Source organism: Eucyclogobius newberryi, unplaced genomic scaffold, assembly GCF_026437365.1.
Source record: "Eucyclogobius newberryi isolate DKJ021-1_F unplaced genomic scaffold, fEucNew1.0.hap1 SCAF_10, whole genome shotgun sequence".
Lineage (NCBI taxonomy): Eukaryota > Metazoa > Chordata > Actinopteri > Gobiiformes > Gobiidae > Eucyclogobius > Eucyclogobius newberryi.
In genome coordinates this window covers 30,993,953-31,017,920 of record NW_027315724.1, presented here as the reverse complement: position 1 = coordinate 31,017,920, position 23,968 = coordinate 30,993,953, and the positions used below count along the sequence as shown (strand labels likewise).

Sequence of the window (23,968 nt, the reverse complement as noted above, 5' to 3'; positions counted from 1 at the left end):
GAGGGAGAGAAAAGGCAAGAGAGATGGAGAGAAAAGGCAAGAGAGAGGGAGGGAAGAGGCAAGAGAGAGGGAGATATAAGGCAAGAGAGAGTCCGAGTGAGAGACAGAGAGAACAGGTGGGGAAAGAGGGAAAAGAAATGTTAAGGAGACATAAAATGCTTTTTAAAGTATTGAACTGTAACATAACTAGCTCCTCATTTTTCATTTTTTGAGCACGCACATAGGATATACTGTGCACGCAAAGGTGCAACATTGTGTCATTTACTTGTGGAATGGGCCTCTGCTCTTTATTTCCTCCCACTTGGGGTCAGTCATTTATTTACATGACATTTTTACATTCTATTTACATTTATTTAACCAGGAAAGTCCCACTGAGCTGTAGCACCAGAGGGGAGGAGCCTATAGAGGGGAGGAGCCTATTGCACATGTGTTTAGTGCAACTCTTACAGAGCACTGATGAAATCAAAGCATGGAATTGTCTTAGTTTTAATGATTAAAAGACTAAGGTCGTATTGTTCAGCCCAAATGAAGTGTAAATGTTGATTTTGGCCTTCTTGTTCACTATCTTAAGCCAACAGCAACAGATCTTGGTGTGAAGCGAGACAGTGGAAACTGTCCAAACCGTTTGTTCGACAGCATCAGTTTGAGATTTTAATTCCTGCTTTTATTACAAATGGTCTCGATTACTGTGATGCGCTTCATGTCAGGCTTAAATACAGTAATCATCTCTGACTACAGCTTGTCCAAAATGCTGCTGCTCGACTTGATCTGGCACTAGAAAACAAGAGCACATCACACAGTCTTAAAATCTTTGCTCTGGCTCAGGGTTTATTTTTGCATCGATTATACAATGACTTTATTTGTTTTTAAATGTCTCCATGGCCTTGTCCCTCAGTATCTGTCCAACCTGCTGCAGCAGCTCGGACATGTTAGTGCCATATGAACCATCTAAGCTAAAGACAGTTTTGTTTAGCTGTGACTGAAAGGATTTCATTTGCACTCTTCTCTTTTATGTCTTAAACTGTTTTGTGATTTCTGTTTTTTAATGCATTTTCTCCTGTTGTGTGCAGCACTTTGAATTGCCTTGTGGACCTTGAGTTGTGCTCTACAAATAAACTTGCCTTTATGGCGAACCTGCATTATGTATATATGTATTATTATGCCTCACACACAAAAGGTGTCTTATTGTGAAAGGGTGAAGGAAGTAGTAGAGTGGTGAGGGTATTTAAATGGATTCTGGTTGCACAGGTGTGGGTGATTTTGATGGAAGCAAATAAAGAAGAGACACAAACGTACTTTTGGTCTGATTATTTGAACTTCTACACCTTCCCTTTACTTGTCCCAAAAACAAAACAAGGGGAGAACAATCTTTTTGTTGCTGGGCCAAAACCCTGGAAGGAGCTCCCTGTGCACCTCAGACAAATTGTCTTCTTCAAAAATGCACCTTTTCTCTCTGGCTTTTTAAAGTGCTGTAGTAATATTGACTTCAGTTTTTTTAATGTGTGCTTTTTTCTGTGGTTTTACATCGTCTTATGTGCATTTGTGTGTTAATCACTTTGGTCCACTTTGTTGTTTTTAAGGTGCAAATAAAGTCTGATTGAATTGGATTTTATTCATTTTAAAAGTCAATATTGACCTAAAGCGGATCAGTAATAGAAACAGATCCACTGACTTCCTGTTCGAAACAGCAGAACTGATAAGCCCCGCCTCTTCATAGTGACGTTTCACTGTAACAAGCAGAAGATTGTCATGGTCCTGTTTATAGTTAGAGTGGCTACGTGACATTTAAGAACCCTACGTGCATCATTCGGATGCACGTGCAGGACAATAGTGGAATACTCAAACATGCATGAATCAAAATACAAGCCTGAATGAACTAACATTGTTCTAAAAGCTCATTCAAGTCAATTTTGCATAATATGTCTGCTCTAAATCCAGATCAGAAGTATTAAAAGTAATAAAACAAAAAGTCTCCCCTTTGCCATCTATTTCTGGTGCATTATGGTGCAATAGGCCAAATGTTAACGCCTTTGGTTTGATGAAAATGTGTAGTGCCGTAAACAACATTATTTTAATAGTGCACTGTGTAACGTTTCTATTTGTGTGTTTGTTCCAAGCACGTTGTTGCTTTGCCTGCATTAAATGTATCCTGCATTTAACTAATTTATTTATTTATTGCTCAAAAAAGAAACTTGTAATGCATTCTGACATTCCAACATACTGTGGAACATTCCAGGCAGAGCAGTAACATCTCCATGGAGACAAGAAGGTGGCAGACCCTCAACCAGTAAAGTTACATAGTGTACCTAATTCTTAAGTCCATTTGTAAGCTACTGATCAGCAAAAAAATGAAAAAAATAAACCAAAATATGTCATGCGTGGGTAACTTAAGATATTCAAATGAGAGGCGCTCCACTAGCAGCTGTCAGTTACAGGCTGGCTTACCAAAAGCCTCACTTTGGGTGCATTAGTAAGAAGCTAGCAAGGCACAATTATGCAAAAAAACCAGCTTACGCATGTGGTTTTGAGTTTGGGATCGGCTTTAGAGCATACGGGGATTGTTACCGTTGTTAAATAGAGCTATAAACAGTTGTTTATCACCCAACAAATCCGCATTTTTGTAAATAATTGAATGTATTTCTTTCAACTCAGCAATCGATTGGCTAAACAGCAGAGTGTTTAGTTTTTCCTTTTATTTTAAAACATCAAACACATTCCAGGAACAAGAGGCCTTAGCTTTTGTCGTGGTGCGGACAGTGAAGGATGTAGCGCTCTTTCGGCCCTAAATCAATGGCAGAAGCAGAGCATAAATCCATACAGCTGTTGGACCGCTCCCAAATGCACTTTTAAAGGAGAGACAACTTCACACTTTATGCCTCCTACATTTTTAACACTCTACCTTCACTTGAAATAAGCCACATAGGACAACCCTTATAACCCAGAGATGTCAATAAATAGAGCAAGGTCACATTTTAAATCATCGCTGTAAATAATGTTCCTTTACTGGTGTTATAAAAGATATGTGCTGAAGACTTGATGTTATCCTCTTCTATTGTGTCCCATAGTCTGTGTTTCCCGAGAACACAAGGCAGAGAGGATGATGCTGCATAACGTTTAGAAACTAGGTCAAGCTGTTTTGTGAAGCAAGACGGACTGTTGTTTTGGGGGAATACCATTAAAGTTGTATCTGTAAAGTAGAACGCGTGTCCTTTTGGGTGAATGTGAAGTAGTTGTTCATCGCTGCGCTTTGAAAATATGCCTAAATAAGTCAAATTTTATTCATAGAAAGAGCGAGGAAAGCTGCTGTACTGTTTTTGTATTAGTATTAGCGTATCGAGGGTGTTGGTTCAAAGCAGATTGGGGTGTGGCAGCTAAGAATAGGAAAAACAAATATAATGGAAAAAGAAAAAAGTAGCAAAAAATTAAGAGTTCAATGGCAAAAACAACTAAATCTCCTTTTTTGAAAATTAATGTTGAGTGGATTTTTATCAAAGAAGGATGGAATCTTATAAGTAACATTTCTATTTCAGTTTTTTTTAAATAATATTTTTAGACTGGCAACTAATAGCTGTGTTTATCAGTGAACCGCAGATTGTGTGTTCTAGAATTCAAAGTGTATTAAAGTAGAAGGGCTGAATGAAATAAAAGGCCATAAAGGCACATTTTAGTATCTAGTTCAAGTATCTAGGTCGATTAAATCACAGAATCAGTATTATGATGGTTGTTGCATTTTCTTCCACTTTTGGGACCCCCATTAAACCCTGGCCCGTAATGCACCAGAGGCATGTTAGGTCACTTCAGGTAGAAATGACACGCAAACGCTTTTATCCAATAGAGCTGCTCGATTGGCTAAGTGCCCGCAGAGAAATGATGTCATGGCGGGTGAGCTCATGGTCCTTTCTACAGACAGTCGAGGTGGGTGGGTGCGGGTGGGCAGGGAGGGTGACATCATGCATAAGTGATCGGGGTGGTGGAGTGTGTGTGTGTCAGCGTGGAAGTCGGGAAGACAAAAGGGCGAAAGGTTTTCAAATCACGGCCCGTCAGTGTGATGCGTGGGTCAGTGTGATGCGGGAGTCAGTGTGATGCGTGAGTCAGTGTGATGCGTGAGTCAGTGTGATAGGTGAGTCAGTGTGATGTGTGAGTCAGTGTGATGTGTGAGTCAGTGTGATGCGTGGGTCAGTGTGATGTGTGAGTCAGTGTGATGCGTGGGTCAGTGTGATGCGTGAGTCAGTGTGATGCGGGAGTCAGTGTGATGCGGGAGTCAGTGTGATGCGTGAGTCAGTGTGATGCGTGAGTCAGTGTGATGCGTGGGTCAGTGTGATGCGGGAGTCAGTGTGATGCGTGAGTCAGTGTGATGTGTGAGTCAGTGTGATGCGTGGGTCAGTGTGATGCGTGAGTCAGTGTGATGCGGGAGTCAGTGTGATGCGTGAGTCAGTGTGATGCGTGAGTCAGTGTGATGCGTGGGTCAGTGTGATGCGTGAGTCAGTGTGATGCGGGAGTCAGTGTGATGCGGGAGTCAGTGTGATGCGGGAGTCAGTGTGATGCGGGAGTCAGTGTGATGCGGGAGTCAGTGTGATGCGGGAGTCAGTGTGATGCGTGAGTCAGTGTGATGCGGGAGTCAGTGTGATGCGTGAGTCAGTGTGATGTGTGAGTCAGTGTGATGCGTGGGTCAGTGTGATGCGTGAGTCAGTGTGATGCGGGAGTCAGTGTGATGCGGGAGTCAGTGTGATGCGGGAGTCAGTGTGATGCGTGAGTCAGTGTGATGTGTGAGTCAGTGTGATGCGTGGGTCAGTGTGATGTGTGAGTCAGTGTGATGCGTGGGTCAGTGTGATGCGGGAGTCAGTGTGATGCGGGAGTCAGTGTGATGCGGGAGTCAGTGTGATGCGTGAGTCAGTGTGATGCGTGAGTCAGTGTGATGCGGGAGTCAGTGTGATGCGTGAGTCAGTGTGATGTGTGAGTCAGTGTGATGCGTGGGTCAGTGTGATGCGTGAGTCAGTGTGATGCGGGAGTCAGTGTGATGCGTGAGTCAGTGTGATGCGTGAGTCAGTGTGATGCGTGGGTCAGTGTGATGCGTGAGTCAGTGTGATGCGGGAGTCAGTGTGATGCGGGAGTCAGTGTGATGCGTGAGTCAGTGTGATGCGGGAGTCAGTGTGATGCGGGAGTCAGTGTGATGCGGGAGTCAGTGTGATGCGTGAGTCAGTGTGATGCGGGAGTCAGTGTGATGCGTGAGTCAGTGTGATGCGTGGGTCAGTGTGATGCGTGAGTCAGTGTGATGCGGGAGTCAGTGTGATGCGGGAGTCAGTGTGATGCGTGAGTCAGTGTGATGCGGGAGTCAGTGTGATGCGTGAGTCAGTGTGATGTGTGAGTCAGTGTGATGCGTGGGTCAGTGTGATGCGTGAGTCAGTGTGATGCGGGAGTCAGTGTGATGCGGGAGTCAGTGTGATACGGGAGTCAGTGTGATGCGGGAGTCAGTGTGATGCGTGAGTCAGTGTGATGCGTGGGTCAGTGTGATGCGGGAGTCAGTGTGATGCGTGAGTCAGTGTGATGTGTGAGTCAGTGTGATGCGTGGGTCAGTGTGATGCGTGAGTCAGTGTGATGCGAGAGTCAGTGTGATGCGTGAGTCAGTGTGATGTGTGAGTCAGTGTGATGCGTGGGTCAGTGTGATGCGTGAGTCAGTGTGATGCGTGAGTCAGTGTGATGCGTGAGTCAGTGTGATGCGGGAGTCAGTGTGATGCGGGAGTCAGTGTGATGCGGGAGTCAGTGTGATGCGTGAGTCAGTGTGATGCGTGAGTCAGTGTGATGCGTGAGTCAGTGTGATGTGTGAGTCAGTGTGATGCGTGGGTCAGTGTGATGCGTGAGTCAGTGTGATGCGGGAGTCAGTGTGATGCGGGAGTCAGTGTGATGCGTGAGTCAGTGTGATGCGTGAGTCAGTGTGATGCGGGAGTCAGTGTGATGCGGGAGTCAGTGTGATGCGTGAGTCAGTGTGTTGCGGGAGTCAGTGTGATGCGTGAGTCAGTGTGATGTGTGAGTCAGTGTGATGCGTGGGTCAGTGTGATGCGTGAGTCAGTGTGATGCGTGAGTCAGTGTGATGCGTGAGTCAGTGTGATGCGGGAGTCAGTGTGATGCGTGAGTCAGTGTGATGCGTGGGTCAGTGTGATGCGTGAGTCAGTGTGATGCGGGAGTCAGTGTGATGCGGGAGTCAGTGTGATGCGTGAGTCAGTGTGATGCGTGAGTCAGTGTGATGTGTGAGTCAGTGTGATGTGTGAGTCAGTGTGATGCGTGGGTCAGTGTGATGTGTGAGTCAGTGTGATGCGTGGGTCAGTGTGATGCGTGAGTCAGTGTGATGCGGGAGTCAGTGTGATGCGGGAGTCAGTGTGATGCGGGAGTCAGTGTGATGCGTGAGTCAGTGTGATGCGTGGGTCAGTGTGATGCGGGAGTCAGTGTGATGCGTGAGTCAGTGTGATGTGTGAGTCAGTGTGATGCGTGGGTCAGTGTGATGCGTGAGTCAGTGTGATGCGGGAGTCAGTGTGATGCGTGAGTCAGTGTGATGCGTGAGTCAGTGTGATGCGTGGGTCAGTGTGATGCGTGAGTCAGTGTGATGCGGGAGTCAGTGTGATGCGGGAGTCAGTGTGATGCGGGAGTCAGTGTGATGCGGGAGTCAGTGTGATGCGGGAGTCAGTGTGATGCGGGAGTCAGTGTGATGCGTGAGTCAGTGTGATGCGGGAGTCAGTGTGATGCGTGAGTCAGTGTGATGTGTGAGTCAGTGTGATGCGTGGGTCAGTGTGATGCGTGAGTCAGTGTGATGCGGGAGTCAGTGTGATGCGGGAGTCAGTGTGATGCGGGAGTCAGTGTGATGCGTGAATCAGTGTGATGCGTGAGTCAGTGTGATGCGTGGGTCAGTGTGATGCGGGAGTCAGTGTGATGCGTGAGTCAGTGTGATGCGTGAGTCAGTGTGATGCGTGGGTCAGTGTGATGCGTGAGTCAGTGTGATGCGTGAGTCAGTGTGATGCAAGAGTCAGTGTGATGCGTAAGTCAGTGTGATGTGTGAGTCAGTGTGATGCGTGGGTCAGTGTGATGCGTGAGTCAGTGTGATGCGGGAGTCAGTGTGATGCGGGAGTCAGTGTGATGCGGGAGTCAGTGTGATGCGTGAGTCAGTGTGATGCGTGAGTCAGTGTGATGCGTGAGTCAGTGTGATGTGTGAGTCAGTGTGATGCGTGGGTCAGTGTGATGCGTGAGTCAGTGTGATGCGGGAGTCAGTGTGATGCGGGAGTCAGTGTGATGCGTGAGTCAGTGTGATGCGTGAGTCAGTGTGATGCGGGAGTCAGTGTGATGCGGGAGTCAGTGTGATGCGTGAGTCAGTGTGTTGCGGGAGTCAGTGTGATGCGTGAGTCAGTGTGATGTGTGAGTCAGTGTGATGCGTGGGTCAGTGTGATGCGTGAGTCAGTGTGATGCGTGGGTCAGTGTGATGCGTGAGTCAGTGTGATGCGGGAGTCAGTGTGATGCGTGGGTCAGTGTGATGCGTGAGTCAGTGTGATGCGAGAGTCAGTGTGATGCGTGAGTCAGTGTGATGTGTGAGTCAGTGTGATGCGTGAGTCAGTGTGATGTGTGAGTCAGTGTGATGCGTGGGTCAGTGTGATGCGTGAGTCAGTGTGATGCGAGAGTCAGTGTGATGCGTGAGTCAGTGTGATGTGTGAGTCAGTGTGATGCGTGGGTCAGTGTGATGCGTGAGTCAGTGTGATGCGGGAGTCAGTGTGATGCGGGAGTCAGTGTGATGCGGGAGTCAGTGTGATGCGTGAGTCAGTGTGATGCGTGAGTCAGTGTGGTGCGTGAGTCAGTGTGATGTGTGAGTCAGTGTGATGCGTGGGTCAGTGTGATGCGTGAGTCAGTGTGATGCGGGAGTCAGTGTGATGCGGGAGTCAGTGTGATGCGTGAGTCAGTGTGATGCGTGAGTCAGTGTGATGCGGGAGTCAGTGTGATGCGTGAGTCAGTGTGTTGCGGGAGTCAGTGTGATGCGTGAGTCAGTGTGATGTGTGAGTCAGTGTGATGCGTGGGTCAGTGTGATGCGTGAGTCAGTGTGATGCGTGGGTCAGTGTGATGCGTGAGTCAGTGTGATGCGGGAGTCAGTGTGATGCGGGAGTCAGTGTGATGCGTGAGTCAGTGTGATGCGGGAGTCAGTGTGATGCGGGAGTCAGTGTGATGCGGGAGTCAGTGTGATGCGTGAGTCAGTGTGATGCGGGAGTCAGTGTGATGCGGGAGTCAGTGTGATGCGTGAGTCAGTGTGATGCGTGGGTCAGTGTGATGCGTGAGTCAGTGTGATGCGGGAGTCAGTGTGATGCGGGAGTCAGTGTGATGCGGGAGTCAGTGTGATGCGTGAGTCAGTGTGATGCGTGAGTCAGTGTGATGCGTGGGTCAGTGTGATGCGGGAGTCAGTGTGATGCGTGAGTCAGTGTGATGCGTGAGTCAGTGTGATGCGTGAGTCAGTGTGATGCGGGAGTCAGTGTGATGCGTGAGTCAGTGTGATGCGTGAGTCAGTGTGATGCGTGGGTCAGTGTGATGCGTGAGTCAGTGTGATGCGGGAGTCAGTGTGATGCGGGAGTCAGTGTGATGCGTGAGTCAGTGTGATGCGTGAGTCAGTGTGATGCGGGAGTCAGTGTGATGCGGGAGTCAGTGTGATGCGTGAGTCAGTGTGATGCGTGGGTCAGTGTGATGCGTGAGTCAGTGTGATGCGGGAGTCAGTGTGATGCGTGAGTCAGTGTGATGCGTGAGTCAGTGTGATGCGGGAGTCAGTGTGATGCGGGAGTCAGTGTGATGCGTGAGTCAGTGTGATGCGGGAGTCAGTGTGATGCGGGAGTCAGTGTGATGCGGGAGTCAGTGTGATGCGTGAGTCAGTGTGATGCGGGAGTCAGTGTGATGCGGGAGTCAGTGTGATGCGTGAGTCAGTGTGATGCGTGAGTCAGTGTGATGCGGGAGTCAATGTGATGCGTGAGTCATGGCGGATGATCCAGGTACGAGCCGTAATGGGAGTGTTAGCCGCCGCCGCCGCCACCACTTAGCTTTACTCCAGCTAACATCATCCGCCTTGCCGGCCGATGCCAAAACGCTCTCCCTCCGGGCAAGTTAAAAAGCCTGTCATGCCCTGAGTGAGTAAGTGGCATGAAAGTTACAACCGCTTATTACCGACAAAGTAATATGTCAAATGGCCTGCGATAAACGATGCTGAGGAGATACTGAATTAGGATGATTTGTAAAATGTAACAGCCAGAAGTGACAACATTGGAGTGTCTACCATGTCCAGATGTAGTTCCATTACTTATCCTCTTAACACTGGCAAGAAAATACAAATATTATATCAATTTCTGGTTCAATGTATTCTTTATTTATTAAGACAATTGGCTTTTAAGCTTAACGGCCTCAATTTTAAGAACAAAACTACTTTAAACAACAAGAAGTCTAATTTGTTCTGAATTCTGCTCCAAACGATACTGTTTTAATTGGCTGTGGACTTCTTCATGAAATAGAGCGTCAAAAGATCTCTGAAGCAAATAGATCTCAATTTGATTTGAAATTTGATCAATTGTTCAGTCCCATTTGTATCTTTTACCTCCGAGTGGCAGGGTGCATTCAAAACAGTTTACATTCAATTTAATTTATCGAGTTGATTTCTATTCATGTTTGTGCAAGGTTAGTATTGCCTTTGCTCTTTACTCCATCTATTGGTTGGAAGTGGTAAAACAGGCCATGGGAATCATATGTAAGGTATTCAAAACCCTCTTCAGTATATATTTTGAGATATTACTTTTCAGGGTTGTGTGAAGAAAATGAATAAATGATCAATACTGGCAATGGAAAACTGTGGACATTATTGTTTCTCTTCCCAAAACTCTCTGAACTCCTGGGCTTCTTCCTCCTGTTATATACAACAGTTTGAAGACTTTTTCCCATTCAGATGATAATATTTTAATTTAAATTGCTTATTGCTAACCCGTAGATAGGAAATAAAAGTAAATATGTCTCATCAAACGGTCAAAACAGGTAAAACAACATGAGTATTTTATGCACAAACGTATACATCATCAAAAGGCTATTGTATTTCATGTGTAATTTTGATTTCACCTGCTAGAACCCTTTGTTTTGTCTTGCTTTCTGTCCATCTTTGCATTGGAAAAGGGCTTTCAGACACCAGGCCTGTGTGATTATGCAGCGCCATCTCCTCTCACTTTGACAACTTCTACTGTCACTGGGATTAGCCACGTTGGGGTATTTGGACCACCCTTCTGCCGCCTCATGCATTATTCAACCTACTTTCTAATACCTCATGTCCTTGTCCAAGATTTCTTTTTCACGCTGACAAACCTCAACCAAAGAACGCTGCAAATATTCACCTTTTGTCGACAGATTGCGAACACGCCACAGGTCTCCTAATTGGCACTTCTTCTCTTTTTTTTTTCTGTCCAAGTTGTGTTTATTTATGACACACTTTCCCGGAGGAGATGGCGACCGGCATTAATCATTTATTTAAAAAAAGAAAAAGAAAATGAAAAAAATCGGAGCACCTGTCACAAGCCTCAGCGTCGGTTCACTCGGCGCAGCGCCCGCTATCCCATCGAGGTGGTAACCATGACGACGCCAGACAGCTCTTCCCGGCTTGACCTACTTTTTCCCGTGTAGTTTCCCTCCGCCACCTTCAACAACTACACTCTCCTCTGCGCCGTTAACTACCTGTCTGACCCAAAGTCCTTGAAGTAGAAGTGTGTAAGTTTACGTCAAGTATACTGTGTGAGAACGCGCTTTTACTGCGCTTTAACCTGGCCGGTGTAGCTACACGCTTTGGCTGTAATTAGACATCATATGGTGGTAGTCTTTGAAATCTATCAGCAGCAGACGCCAGGTATTTCATCTTTCATCTGAACTTGCTGCACAGTGTAGCCAGCCTGTAATGAGATCATTAATTTCCACCTCATTTCTGTTTTTATTTGACTTGATGCTTGTGCAAGTGCCATTGAAGTAATTAGCAGATGTAACTGAACGGAAAACACGCTGTGCTCTCTGCCGCGAAGTAACGCAGTGTTTTTCCTCAAATTTCCACTCACAGTACATGATTAAAAAAATGTTTGCATCTGACTCTTATGTGTGCAGTAATTTGTATATTAATTAGATCTGTAACTGTTTTTATTTAAGTAGTTTACTATTATGTTTCCAATTGTGGATGTGGATTAGGATTTTTACATACATTTTAAACCAAATAAAAGGTGGACATATGGTATCTGAAGGCTTCTGGATAGAGAATATTTGCTACTGTCTTTGTCATAAAAGGTTGTTTCTTCTGCATTTTAGAGTCTGTATAGTCTCGGTTATTAAAAGACGACTATGATTATTTTTCATAGTCGATTAATTGTTGTAATGTGTCATCTTTACATCTAATGCCCTTCCTGGACACAACCCTGTCAGTCTGACTTGGGACTGGCACGAAAATGTACTACTTAATGATACTTAACTGAAAAAAACAAAACAAGAAAGCTATTAAAAGAGTTTACTTCATGTTCTCAACTATCATTAATAATATGTATTCATTTTTCTTAAAGGGAAACATTTTACATGTACAATAAATTGAAAATGGTTTGCCCCTGTTCTGATATATTGCAAAAACAGTTTTTAGGGTCAAAATGAGACCGCTGTGTGCTGTCATCATCACATTATATCATTTTTTATCAGCTACGAACTAGGAAGTAGGCCGTTTGTATGCCACTTGTTGTTTGCAGCGATGCCATAACTCTGCTTTGGCCTCTGAAAGTGAAATGTGCTTATAAACTCATCACGGTGAATGATTGCGACGCTATAGAACGCATTAGGGATATGAGCAATTCATTTGGACCGCTGCACATTGTTTAAAAGGAAGGAAATAGCTCAAATCAAGTCCAGCACATTTTAATAACAATTATCATTCAATATGCACTTTTACTTCAGAGAGCACATTTTGAATACTTCTTCCTCATGAGTGTGTTCTCGCAACATCAATAACTACATTTCTTTCTGTTCCTCTCGAGGTCTAATCCAATACTGAGCGTGATTTAACCAGATATATTTTGGAGCTGAGCCAAACAATCTTACCACGCTCAATGCACATTAATTTCCGGTGGCGCCAGCGAAGCACAACATCCAACAGTATCTTTACATCTATGTTTATTAACAGTCTAATGCAGTATAAGTAATGAGTGAACCTCAGAAGTGCTCTTGATAAAGCATTGTGTTCATTATTGATAGAGGCTCTTTAAACCCAGCTGGGCCTTTCAGTGTGTGCATCAAATGTGCTTAGATGAATACACTTGTGGATACATTTATTCATCTTAGTTTTAAAGGGCATTCGTAAACGGGGGAAACAGCCTCTGCTTTGCGAATTACCCTTGAGTGAAAGGAAACAGCTCTTTATAAAAGGGCTTTCGATATTGGGGGAAAAGCCAAAAAACGATTTTTTTACAAAAAATTTGTTCAAAAGTGCAAAAACAAAGATTGGATTTGTGTATTATGATATTTTTTATAACTTTTTGACAATTATAGACAGAATGTTATTGCTTAACTAGTTTCTCAAAATGTGGTGTATGGACCAGTGTAGTTTAGTTTTAAATTGTGGTTATTTTCTTAGTTAAAACTGTTACGCAACTTTTCACTGCATATTGCCCAAAAGGCCTATTTCACACACAATGGTTTTCTGTTACATATTGATTCTTTGCTATCATCAATAACTTACTGTAGTAGCACATAATAAGTACTACTATGCTTTCTAACACAACCACCCGAACGAAAAGTCCTCTTGCTCACGCTCATCTTTCCCCCGTGTTTTGCTGAGTGTGGCTGTCAGAGGCGACGGAGCGTACCTTCTTTTGTTTGGTTAGACTCCCCCTTGTCCGCTGTCGGGCTAACAGCAGCAGGCACGTCGGCTTGTCGGTCCTCCTCCGTCTTCTCGTCGCTCTTTTCCTCTTTCTCTTCACTCGCCGGGACAGGGGCGGCGGCGGCGGGGGCGGGAGCTGCGGGCTCCGCGGTGGGACTCTTGGCCGCTGGCGGCTCCTTCTCCACCTCTTTGGGCTTCTCCTCCACCTTCTCCTCCACTTTGGGCTCCTCTTTCGGGGCCTCGACCGTCGGGGATGCGGCGACGGCGGCGGCGGCAGGCGGAGCTACAGAAGACGGCGCTGACTCTGCGGGAGGCGCCGGAGAGTTGGCGGGTTTCTCTGCTTCCGGGCTTTTGGCTTGGCTCTCCTCCTCTTTCTTAGACTCCTCGGCAGGCGCGTCCTCCTTGGCCTCCTCTGTGCTCTTGGCGTCTTCTTCGCCGTCATCGTCTACGCCGTTCACCACCTTCTCGCCGTTGACAGGGGCGTCGTCCTCCTTGTCGTCCTCACCGTCTTTCATCTTTTTCCGAGTTATGTGTCCGCGGAAGCTCGCCTGTATTTTGGTAGCAGCCTTGTGGGCCTTGTTGTCCTCGGGTTTGGCCGTCCCGTCTTGCTCGAGTTTCTGGTCGGCATCCTCGTTCTTCTCCACCTGCACGAACAAGAGGCGAAAACGTTACAAACATCGTTAAAAAGCCATATTTAAATTGCAGTGCTTAGAAGGGAAGGAGGAATGTGATTTTGGGGGGAACAAATGTTACTTGAGCAAAAAGAAAGTAACATTTTTCAAAGTCTAATGATTGAAGATTGCGTTGGCAAGACCGCTAGAAATTGTCAGGAAACCCAACAATGGGACAAAAGTAGAAGCTGTGGCGAGCTTGCCAACCATCTTTTAGTGTTTTGAATTTGATTTCCAGGGATTTGAAATGATTGAAACTATCTCTAGAAGACATTTTGCAAACAGAAATTACTAAATCAACAAAGGGGGGAGAGGAAATGTGTTTGGGGTAATGTTTGGTTTTTAAATTCACATATGGCTCAAAATAAAAACCAAACATCAGCCCAATTTACGTTTCCTGATCGGTTGAAAGGATAGTTTTCTTCAGGTGGCTCCATCAAAGGAAAGATAGCACTAGCATTGGCATCATAGAGCATTTCCTTATTGTTACTCTTGGGGAAAAATAACTATCTTGACTCAATAGGATACGGTGTGGGGAGAAATAGGTCAGACATGGGTGATCTAAGAAGTTATGAAGATTTTACAGACAAAGGACAGGTACAGGACTGGATGGATCAAAGGAAAGGAAGAGGAGACACAAACTCAAATGCAAAAAGTGTTTCATGAGATTACCTGTGATACCTGGCTCCCAAGCTGTCCATCAAATACCAGGCTGTGTTATGAGTCTTATAAATCTAATGAATAGAAATCAAATCAAATTAAAGGATGAAGGGTGAACAGTGAAAGTGGCACACAAAATGAGGCAAAAGCAAAACATCCAAATATAATTGAACAATATTAAACATGTCAAATGAAATGTACAGAATAAGCAGCATAAATGAAACTTATGAAGGCAGTGTAACTACTTTTGATGATGAAAGTAAAGGACAGGAAGGTGTAATAGAGATCACATAATGCCACTTATTTCCCATAAATGTAGAAAAAAGTCTTGTCAGGCTTGTATTTTCTATAAAAGTCATGTCCAGTCTTACCCGCCAGTAGACGCCATGTCAAAGGAACCAAATAACCACAAAACAATGCATTGTTCTAGTCTGTTTTAATATCCAGACATAAATACATTTTAAATACCTTAATGGAGGAAACTAGAGGCAGATGTGAAGAAGTGCAGTAGCAATTTCAAGGCAGAAATATTGATTCACCTCAGAATATTACAAAATATGAGGGAATAATAACCACTCAAGTGATATCAGAGCCCAACATTTAAAAAAATGTATTGTAAATGGTTTGTGTATTTCATAGGAGGCTAGACACAGATGTTTTTGAAGGCAAATGTATGAGTTTTAGTTTTCACTAGACAAATGTTAACAGAAATGTTGAGCCCACGAGAATGTTTCGTTTTATCTATGGACATTTTATATATCTACCACAAATTATACTTTCTGTGAAGCTCAAAAAGATTTTTTTTTTTTTTAAATTTATTCAAGAATCATTTCATTAGAGAGGCAAACTATTTTGTTTAACCCCTGAAAATTCCAAACTGTGCCTATTTTTCTATTAACTTTTAAATCTGATTTCAGTTTATAATTGAAAAATACTTCTTTTCCCTCCAGTCTGGATTTTTTCTTAATCATTTTAATCGTTCTGATGAGACAGCTTTTTGACGGCTCTATTGAAAACATTTTCAAAGGTTGTCCAGTCACAAGGGACTGTATGTTGCATTTGAGTAAAGATTGGAATGATTAAGGGAATCAGCTTAAGCCTCTAAATCAATACAGCCACTGGCCACTTCTGAGAGAAAGAGATGTCGCGTGTGTCTCGCAAAAATGTGAAATTGCAAACCCAGCTCCAACATTTTGATTCTGCAAGAAGAGCATTTTCCCAGACATCATAAGACTGTGTTTGCGAAGTGTAGCGCCCGACTGCCAAGTTTGATCATTTCTAAGGAGGACTGTTAAAAGCATGAACACAGCCACGTCTAACTGGCTTGGATTGTTGGCCTGAGTCTGTTGATTGTGCGTAAGTTTGTTGACAAGGCCATGAATCTATAATGTTTTATGTAGCACTTTGACAGATTTAGTGTCAATATGAAACACGGGAGGACAGTGTGTGTGTGTGTATGTGTGTGTGTATGTGTGTGTGTGTGTGTGTGTGTGTATGTGTGTGTGTGTGTGTGTGTGTGTGTATATCAGTCGTCCACACGTAATAAATTGAAACGGGGTTGGAGCCATGTCAAGGCATCTACTGTTTATTCACAGTACACGAGACTGTCCTTGAGATGCGATTAGACTTCGATTCAAATCCACGCGCTGCTTTCATCGATGTGTGGAGCATCTGTTACGACTAATGTACTCTTCAAGACCATGAAAATGCAAGCGTTTGTCGAACAATAATGAGGCGTCTCTATTCATGGGGTACAGTGGTTTCCTCCATGGCTTGGCATTCGGCTGCTATGGGAACTGCCGGCTCCAGTCTCCCTTTTTTCTCACTCCTCAGCATTCAACCCCATACCCCTCCCCACCATCAAACGTTGCCGTGACAACCGGAGAGTGCTAACTCATCACGACGCTGTCTGCCGGTTGGTGCCGCGATGAAAAGGCTGTGTATGTCACCGTGATTGGCAGCGCACCTGACCCCCTGCGCAAATCGGCCAATGGGAAGTGGTAAATCAGGCGGGGCAATCGGCGTGGCTGTTTGGGAGGGTGGGAGGTGACACGAGGGGAGGGGCCGGGGGTGAGCGGGGATGCAGCAGGAACAGCAAGGCGCGGTGCTTAAAGGGGGGAGCAAATGTGTGCGTTTGTATACGCTGCCGGGCTGTCACCGAGCGCTCTGTGAGGTCTTGTTTAAGGTCAGTTCGGAAGAGGCAAACGGCTTTTACACTCATAACAAGACTCGTAACATTTGAAGGCTAAATTATACACAAGAGTAGATAAAGTTTTACAATTCAGATTGGAAATTTAGTTCTTGATTCATCAGTTTTGTCAGGGTTTTCCTTTTTACTTTTGACTGGATGAATACAAAGAATAATGTCATGAAGGGCAACTGATATAAAAAAAAAAAAAAAAAAAAACAATGCCTATGATTACAAGGTAAGAGATGAAAAGCTAAATAGAAGAATGTTTCATTTTCCTGCAGAGCGACTGAAATTACGACCAATACATAAAACATTTATTTTCTTTGTGTCAGAGTATAAATATTGTAAAAGCTTTATTGAAGCGTGTGCCACGTCTAAGGCTTTCTTTCTACACCAGTACATTTGAAATGATGATGTGGGGAAAAAAACATATTGGTGCAGATTCAGGAACAAAACTATTACACTGTAATATTGTCTTCATTAAGTAAAAAGTACGTTTGTTTTGTCAATATTGATGTAACACCAGTATTTATATAATATATTTGTTACTCCCTAATCCACACCTCTGCTCACCACATTATGCTAAATGCTGACCACCTTTTTCCATGTATGTAATTTATCTGGATCATGGATCAGCATAAAATAATAAAATGCAAAAAATATAACTTAAATGGGGTCAACATAGTGTATAAAACATCTCATTTCAATCTGAAAATGTAAAAACTGCACGCGTTTTGCTTGGTTCTTCTTGCAAGTACAAATGAGTCGGCTGTCACATAGTGCACAGCGGCGTGCAGCTGTTTATTTCCTTTACATATGGGACAGCTGCTGAGGTTTATCCCCTGGGGAACGGCACGCTTCAATTTAGACTAATTAACCTTTTGAGACACAGTTCATTTGGAGCTTGCTTTGTTTGACACATAGTCGCTGTTCCATGTCCGTTCTTAAATCAACACCATACAAAATGTAGTTAAAATATGAATCAATTGTTTTTGAAAAAGACAGCTGTATGTAAGGTATCTATGGCAACAACCGTGAGGATGTTAACGGTCAAGGCACTGCAAGCTAATTGGAAAATGTCACTTCATTAGCACCATAATGCTATATGTGCGTTGCTCGCTGCTCTGCGTAAATGAATTAAGAGTCAGATCAAACAGCGAAGGAGGCGTTACTTAAAAAAGGGTGCGCATTTTCGCACGCTAACACCTTCGGGAGGCCCTCTTGTATTTATGAATGAAACTATGTGCCGCACAATTGGAACAGCGCCTGCAGGAAAGCTACGTGACCGGAGTTCAGATAGCGGCCAAGCCAAATCATAGCGAGAAACAAAGCCGATTTATAAACGCGCTGGTGATGTTATAGTCTGATGAGCTGGTTATTGTATCGGTCACGGTTCAATATGTTTGATCCAAGCACGTCACTCTATCACCCACGATGCATGTGAAGTAGCGCCGAACTGACAGGCAAGCATTTTTCAAGGGTGGTGACGAGACAAATATCAATAATTCCAATCATGACGACACATTTGCGGTCAAGCTATGGTAATGTGCCTCGCCTCCACGCCCATATCTGTAAAAGAAGCTGATCCTCCCATGCCCGCTCGAGTGGTGAAGTAATCCCCCTCTGTAATCACAATTACAATCACGCAAAAGCCGAGCGTGAGTCATTGCGAGAAGCCAGTAAGTAATTCTATTTAGAGTTAAGTGCCTGGGTCATATTTTGGCAATTGTAAGCACCTATGAGATCAGGGACAATAAAACGCCAATAAGTCACCAGTGTGCCGTCAGTTGAACACAGAGGGCGTGCCAGTGATGCTATGTCTACTCTCAACTCAATGTTTCAAAGACATTTACTACGCCAAAAAGACTAGATTTTGACAAAGCGTTGTAAACAAGGGAAGCAGCATGGGGTGATATCTTTACCTCGACATGTGTTTTGTGATGGAAGAAGATTGGTGTCGGAGATAGTACAAATGAACCCCCCCTAGAAGGATTTATGACATGTAGACCCTCAGGGATAGGCAGTGGGTTTAGGTGGAGGAGGTGGCTAAACCAATACACATGAACCTTGCTCTCCGGGCTCTATATTGGACAGACACAGTGACCCTGACGCCGGCGAGATTGTTAGCGCCTCAAGATACTAAATCATGTCGCCAATAACGCAGGCAGCGCCTAGAACAAGATGTTACGGGTGTAGCTTGTACATGGGAAATTAGCACCTTAAAGGACAGTTTTTGTATCTTTTGAATGGAGAAATGTCGTAAAAAATATCACATATAAGCATAAAAGGTTGAAACCTATGAGTAGGTGTCATTTTGAGCACTTCTCACCATTCAAAAGATAAAATATGTTGTTTGAATTGTTCATTTCAAGGGGAACCGTGCACATTTTTCATCACTCAAAAAAACGAGAAGCTTAAAGTCACGAGTGGCAGTTTAGAATCAGTTTTGTGTCAATGTAGATGGTACTACTGCACAAACGAACCTATTGATTTAGCTACTTGTTGCATGCTTCGAATCAACAAATCAACTCAATGAAGATGTGATTTATCAAAATGATTTAAGTTTAATTACCGGTAGTGCACACACCATAATAAGCTATATACACACTTTAGAATTGGGAACAAACCAAACTAGGTTCAGTTGATTACATATGACATTTACATGACATTTCAGCTACAGAAAATCAATAGAATTTGTTCCAGAAGTCATTTGGTATTAGTGAAGAATGGGAGTCGGATGATTTGACCCCTATAAGCTGGTGGGAAATGTGCAGAAATGAATAAAAAGAACTAGACTGAAGATTATTCCCCTCCACATTTCCATTCAAATTGCACTGAAACGCTTTGTCATCATCTTGTATTACAATATCCCCACAGTAATTATTGTGTTTCAAACAGTTCAAAATGTTTAATTCATTTTTTGAGTGCTGCTTGGTGTCTAAACTGTAAAACTATTAACAGTCTCAGGCTTAATTTGCTCAATTAGTGTTTTGCAAACGATTCTCTTTCTATTAGAGACACATTTGCCTTGAAGAGCTGGAGTTGCTGCCTTTCTGTGTCCTTGGGTGGGCAGCGGCTGTCGCGAGAACCACACCCCAAGAGTCAATGGCCTCACCGACCGATCCATAACTACACACGCATACGCACGGATTACACAGACACACACACACACAACCAAACCCTCCCCTGAAGACACACTGCCACCTTCCCATGCCTCTGCCTCATCGCCGGGCCATTAGGGATTTGTTTGAGGGAGGAGAGCAGAGGTGCGTGAACACTGGATGAATAACCGCAAAACCGCAACGAATGCATATATTCTCTCTTTTTTTTTTGCTTTAGTATTCATCTCCATTCAAGTGTGAAACTGTGGTGTATTTGCCTCTTTCCTCCGCCCAGATGTGGCACAAATGTACCGCCGCTAGCATGAGGTGTAATTAGCTGCACTTTCTGCTATCGTAATGGTTTTGTTGAAGGATATTGCTTTGGAGAAATGTATCTGGAACAAGCTAACAGCTGCTTTTGTGACATTTAGCTATGCCATTTTGAATCTACTCTGACATTTTGCGAGTTTTAATGCGAATAAAATCTCTGCTAGCGTTATTATGACTAACGTCGCCTTCTTATGGGTTGAAAACGATTGTCATGTGGCTTGTACACACTCGCGTTAACACCTTGAGCTTGATTTCAATAGCTTCCCCTTCCAGACACTATAGACTGTCTAGTGTCTGCCACAGCTGAGCATTTTCTCTTCTTGTGTTTCAGCGATTTTTTTTTTCCTCCCCTTTGCACGTTCTTTCTCATTCCCACCGTGCAAACTGCTACCCACTCATTTCGCTCTCCTTTTCTCTCGCTCTCTCTCTCTCTTTCCCTCTCATGCACAAGCAGACACAGCGGAGTACCACACCCATTTAGCCGGCTATCTCCTGCAGAAAAAGGGGAGAGAGGAGAGAAAGGGGTGGGGGATACCTCAGCGTGGCAAAAAGGACTATATGTATGTTAAGAAAAAGGCTTTTTGCTACGGGAAAATACACCCCATGGCAACAAATAAGCAAGCGTACGCCGGTAGCACGGTAACATCCTAGGGAGCAGCCGTTAATTGAATCACGCTGGCTCTCTTTGGCCGAACAAAGGCTCCACAATCACCACATGATCTCATAGGGGCAGGGCAACGGCGAGGCAATGGATTTAATGGACAAGAGAGAACGGGAAGAGGAGAACGAGGAAGGTGTTACCGAAGGTGCAATGGAAGCTAGATCTTCTCTGTGATATCAGATTAATTAACAATGTGGGTTCAATGGAGAAACGTGGGCGGAGCTAAGAAGAGCAGACAAGGAAGTAGAGGTGTTTTTTCAGGATTGGTCGGAAAAGGGGTGGCTTTGGAAATGACATCAGTACGGTTCATCTGCAGATCTTGAAATTGAGAAAATGTGTTGTTATTTTTCCATTTCAAAATCACGATTCCTGTTCCTAGCAAGTAAAATACATCCCTTTGAGCTTTGCCACATTCGTAGTTATACCTTGCAAACTATAAGTGCTTGTGCAGGACGCTTTTAGGAGCGAGCGTGCACGTTGAGGTGGGGACAGCGCATGGCGGCGCTGGGGAAAAAGCCGGTGCCTCACCCACATGGCTGCAGTGTGCCGTAGCAGCAGCAGCAGAAACACTAGCAGGACCCGCGTGCCGGCTTTTGCTTTCATTTTTTCCCCTCCAGTCTTGTTCTAATTCGTCTCGCACCTCTCTCCATCGCTCATCCTGTCACCACTGCTACATTTGTGAGGAGTGTTCAAGCCACAACCTCGTTTTCCACTTTGCTTGCCTTTATACCTACCTTCCCCCACACCTTTGCCGTCTCCCATTCTCACCTATTCTTTTCGCTTCCTACATGTGCTTTTCTGCCTGCCAGAGCTTATCCAGCATGTCTGTCAAATTGGCATTTGTTTCACTAATACAGACATTTTCCCATTCAACATTTTCTCTGACAGAAAAAGCAACCTATGGCTTATCGAAAACCACCCAACGTGCCTACTTTCACACCCTTTAAAACAAGTGCACACTTCATAGTCGCCTCCATTGACAGTCTCCACTTATGAAGCTAGAGGGCTATGATAATCCTTTTAACTCATTTATTCCCATTGTACTCCCCAGAGGCCACTGACACGATGGTGCCTCTCACTCAATTCTTACCCCACCCTTTTTTTTCTCACCCTCACTGTGGAAAATTACTTTAGTGCCGCTAAAAATTTTGCCCAATGAAGATATTAAGACTTGTGCTGATTTGTCAATTAAGGAAACATTGCATAGAGGCTAATTAGAGTCAGTATTACTGTATTGAGGCGAGCATGAGTTTAGCACATTTTGAATGGAAGAGAATACAAGCAAGCAATAATGTTAATTATACTTATCATTTGGTTTGAATATTGTTTCCTACCAAGTACAGTGTGAAGTCTTGGAGACACTGTGGTAACATCCAGTCATGCGGGATAATCACATTAACTAGGCGTGTCTGGAGTCAAAGCAAGCCCCAGCATTTTCACTTAATCCCTCCAAAAACTACAAAGTTTAGGACCAACTATAAAACACATTGAAATAGATACTTTACCGGCTTGGTTCTTCTTATGCAGCACAGCATAGTTGTAGTTTTAGTCCCCGCTTTGTTCCTTTTCTAATTTCTTCAAGCTTCTTCTTTTTTTCCAACTAACACTCTCTCACTCTCTCTCACTCTCTCGCGAGTGCGCTCTTCCTCGCACACACTCTCTCTCACTCACGATGGAGGCTGTATCAACAGCTAAGAAGTCGCCCGGTGCATGTACTACTCATCCCAGTTTGCACGCCTCTCTTCAGCCAGTGGCTTTCTCCCCGGTATCTCTTTTTCTCTCGCGCCGCTCACAGGGACTTGGCCGATCCCACCCTATAAACCCCACCCTCCCCTGCTCTCTCCTCCTCCTTCTCGGTGATGATGCCCCCCACGCACACACGCACGCACGCACACTCGCACCCCTCCCTATGATGACCACAGCTACCCTCCATCACCACCTCTTATAGCTGAACAGAAACCCCACCCTGTATAGTGTCTTACTTAAAAAACAATCACAAGCATGTGATTTTCTTTATTGATCTTTAACAGCGCTGCCTGCTAGATACGCCTCAATCTTTTTACACAATGCCCCAAATTCTGCTTTATTATAACCTTCTGTATTCCTTATCAAGAGCAAAAATCACTCCATCTATCATAGCACATCACTGAGACCAATATTGTGTGTTTGTATTTGATGTTGAGTATACAGTGGTCTGGAGACATCCCCCTCTCCCTACCCATACTCCGTTCTCATGGTAACACTAGCAGATAAACTTGTATGGCATTGGAGGAGGAGTATAGCAGCGTGCGAGGCCCGGGTGTGGCAGACAGACAGGCAAGAGCGTAGGACAACCAACTCCCCCTCCATGGCCGAGGTTTAGCCATTTTTTATGCTTCTTTTTGGCTCCTAATGAGTGCCTGTAACACAAAGCATTTAGTCCATTTATAACCATTAGTGTGAGCGTTGCAAACAACACCCACACGCTCCCCTGTTTGCCTTTCATAATACACACATACACACAGAGTGGTATACAGTGCAGTGTCAAGAGAAGTCCCCACCCCCGCTCTGACACCAGCAGCAGATGCTCGGTGCACGGAGGCAGGAGAGGAGAGAGGAGGGAAAAGGAAGACGAGAAGGAGAAAAAAGTATTCCTGAAGGGTTTGCAATTCTGGTCCGTGACAGGATTATTCCATGCACTTGGCAAAGGGATGGAGTGTTAAGGGTGGTCTCCTGGTAGTGCCAGCAGGACCACCATCTAACACTGGCTGCTACACGAGCACTGACTGGCCCTGTCTACTGTGTCTACAGAGTACATGTGTATTCTAAACAAAGTGGGGGTGAGTACACCAGAAAGTGTAGAACTATTACACCGCCATTTTCTATACAAATATTAACATTTGTTCATTTCTGGTCCGATGGTTTTATTGGATAGACAGTTGTGAAATGGGGAGAGTGAAGGTAGAGACATTCAGCAAATGGCCGGGACCGGTCGAACCCACAATGCCAAGGTAGCAACAAGCACTCTACCCTTTACCCTAACCCTAACTACCCTTTAGGGTAGTTAGGGTTAGGTAGTTTAGGAACAGGGTTAGGGTAAAGGGTAGTTAGGTAAAGGGTTAGGGTAAAGGGAAGTTAGGTAAAGGGTTAGGGTAAAGGGTAGTTAGGTAAAGGGTTAGGGTAAAGGGAAGTTAGGTAAAGGGTTAGGGTAAAGGGTAGTTAGGTAAAGGGTTAGGGTAAAGGGTAGTTAGGTAAAGGGTTAGGGTAAAGGGAAGTTAGGTAAAGGGTTAGGGTAAAGGGAAGTTAGGTAAAGGGTTAGGGTAAAGGGAAGTTAGGTAAAGGGTTAGGGTAAAGGGTAGTTAGGTAAAGGGTTAGGGTAAAGGGTAGTTAGGTAAAGAGTTAGGGTAAAGGGAAGTTAGGTAAAGGGTTAGGGTAAAGGGTAGTTAGGTAAAGGGTTAGGGTAAAGGGAAGTTAGGTAAAGGGTTAGGG

The 23,968-nt window shown here is 44.4% G+C and overlaps 1 protein-coding gene across 1 annotated transcript in view; it reads right to left on the bottom strand.

Annotated features, from left to right (window-relative positions):
* gap43 (growth associated protein 43) overlaps positions 1-22,321 on the bottom strand; it is a 24,121-nt gene extending 1,800 nt beyond the window's left edge. The window contains exons 1-2 of the mRNA XM_072454940.1: positions 22,006-22,321; positions 12,873-13,530 (exon numbers count right to left, since the gene is read on the bottom strand). Of these exons, the coding sequence (XP_072311041.1) occupies positions 12,873-13,530; positions 22,006-22,035 (688 nt within the window). The 5' untranslated portion in view covers positions 22,036-22,321. The remainder of the gene's footprint in view (positions 1-12,872; positions 13,531-22,005) is intronic.
* Positions 22,322-23,968: the final 1,647 nt, after the last annotated feature.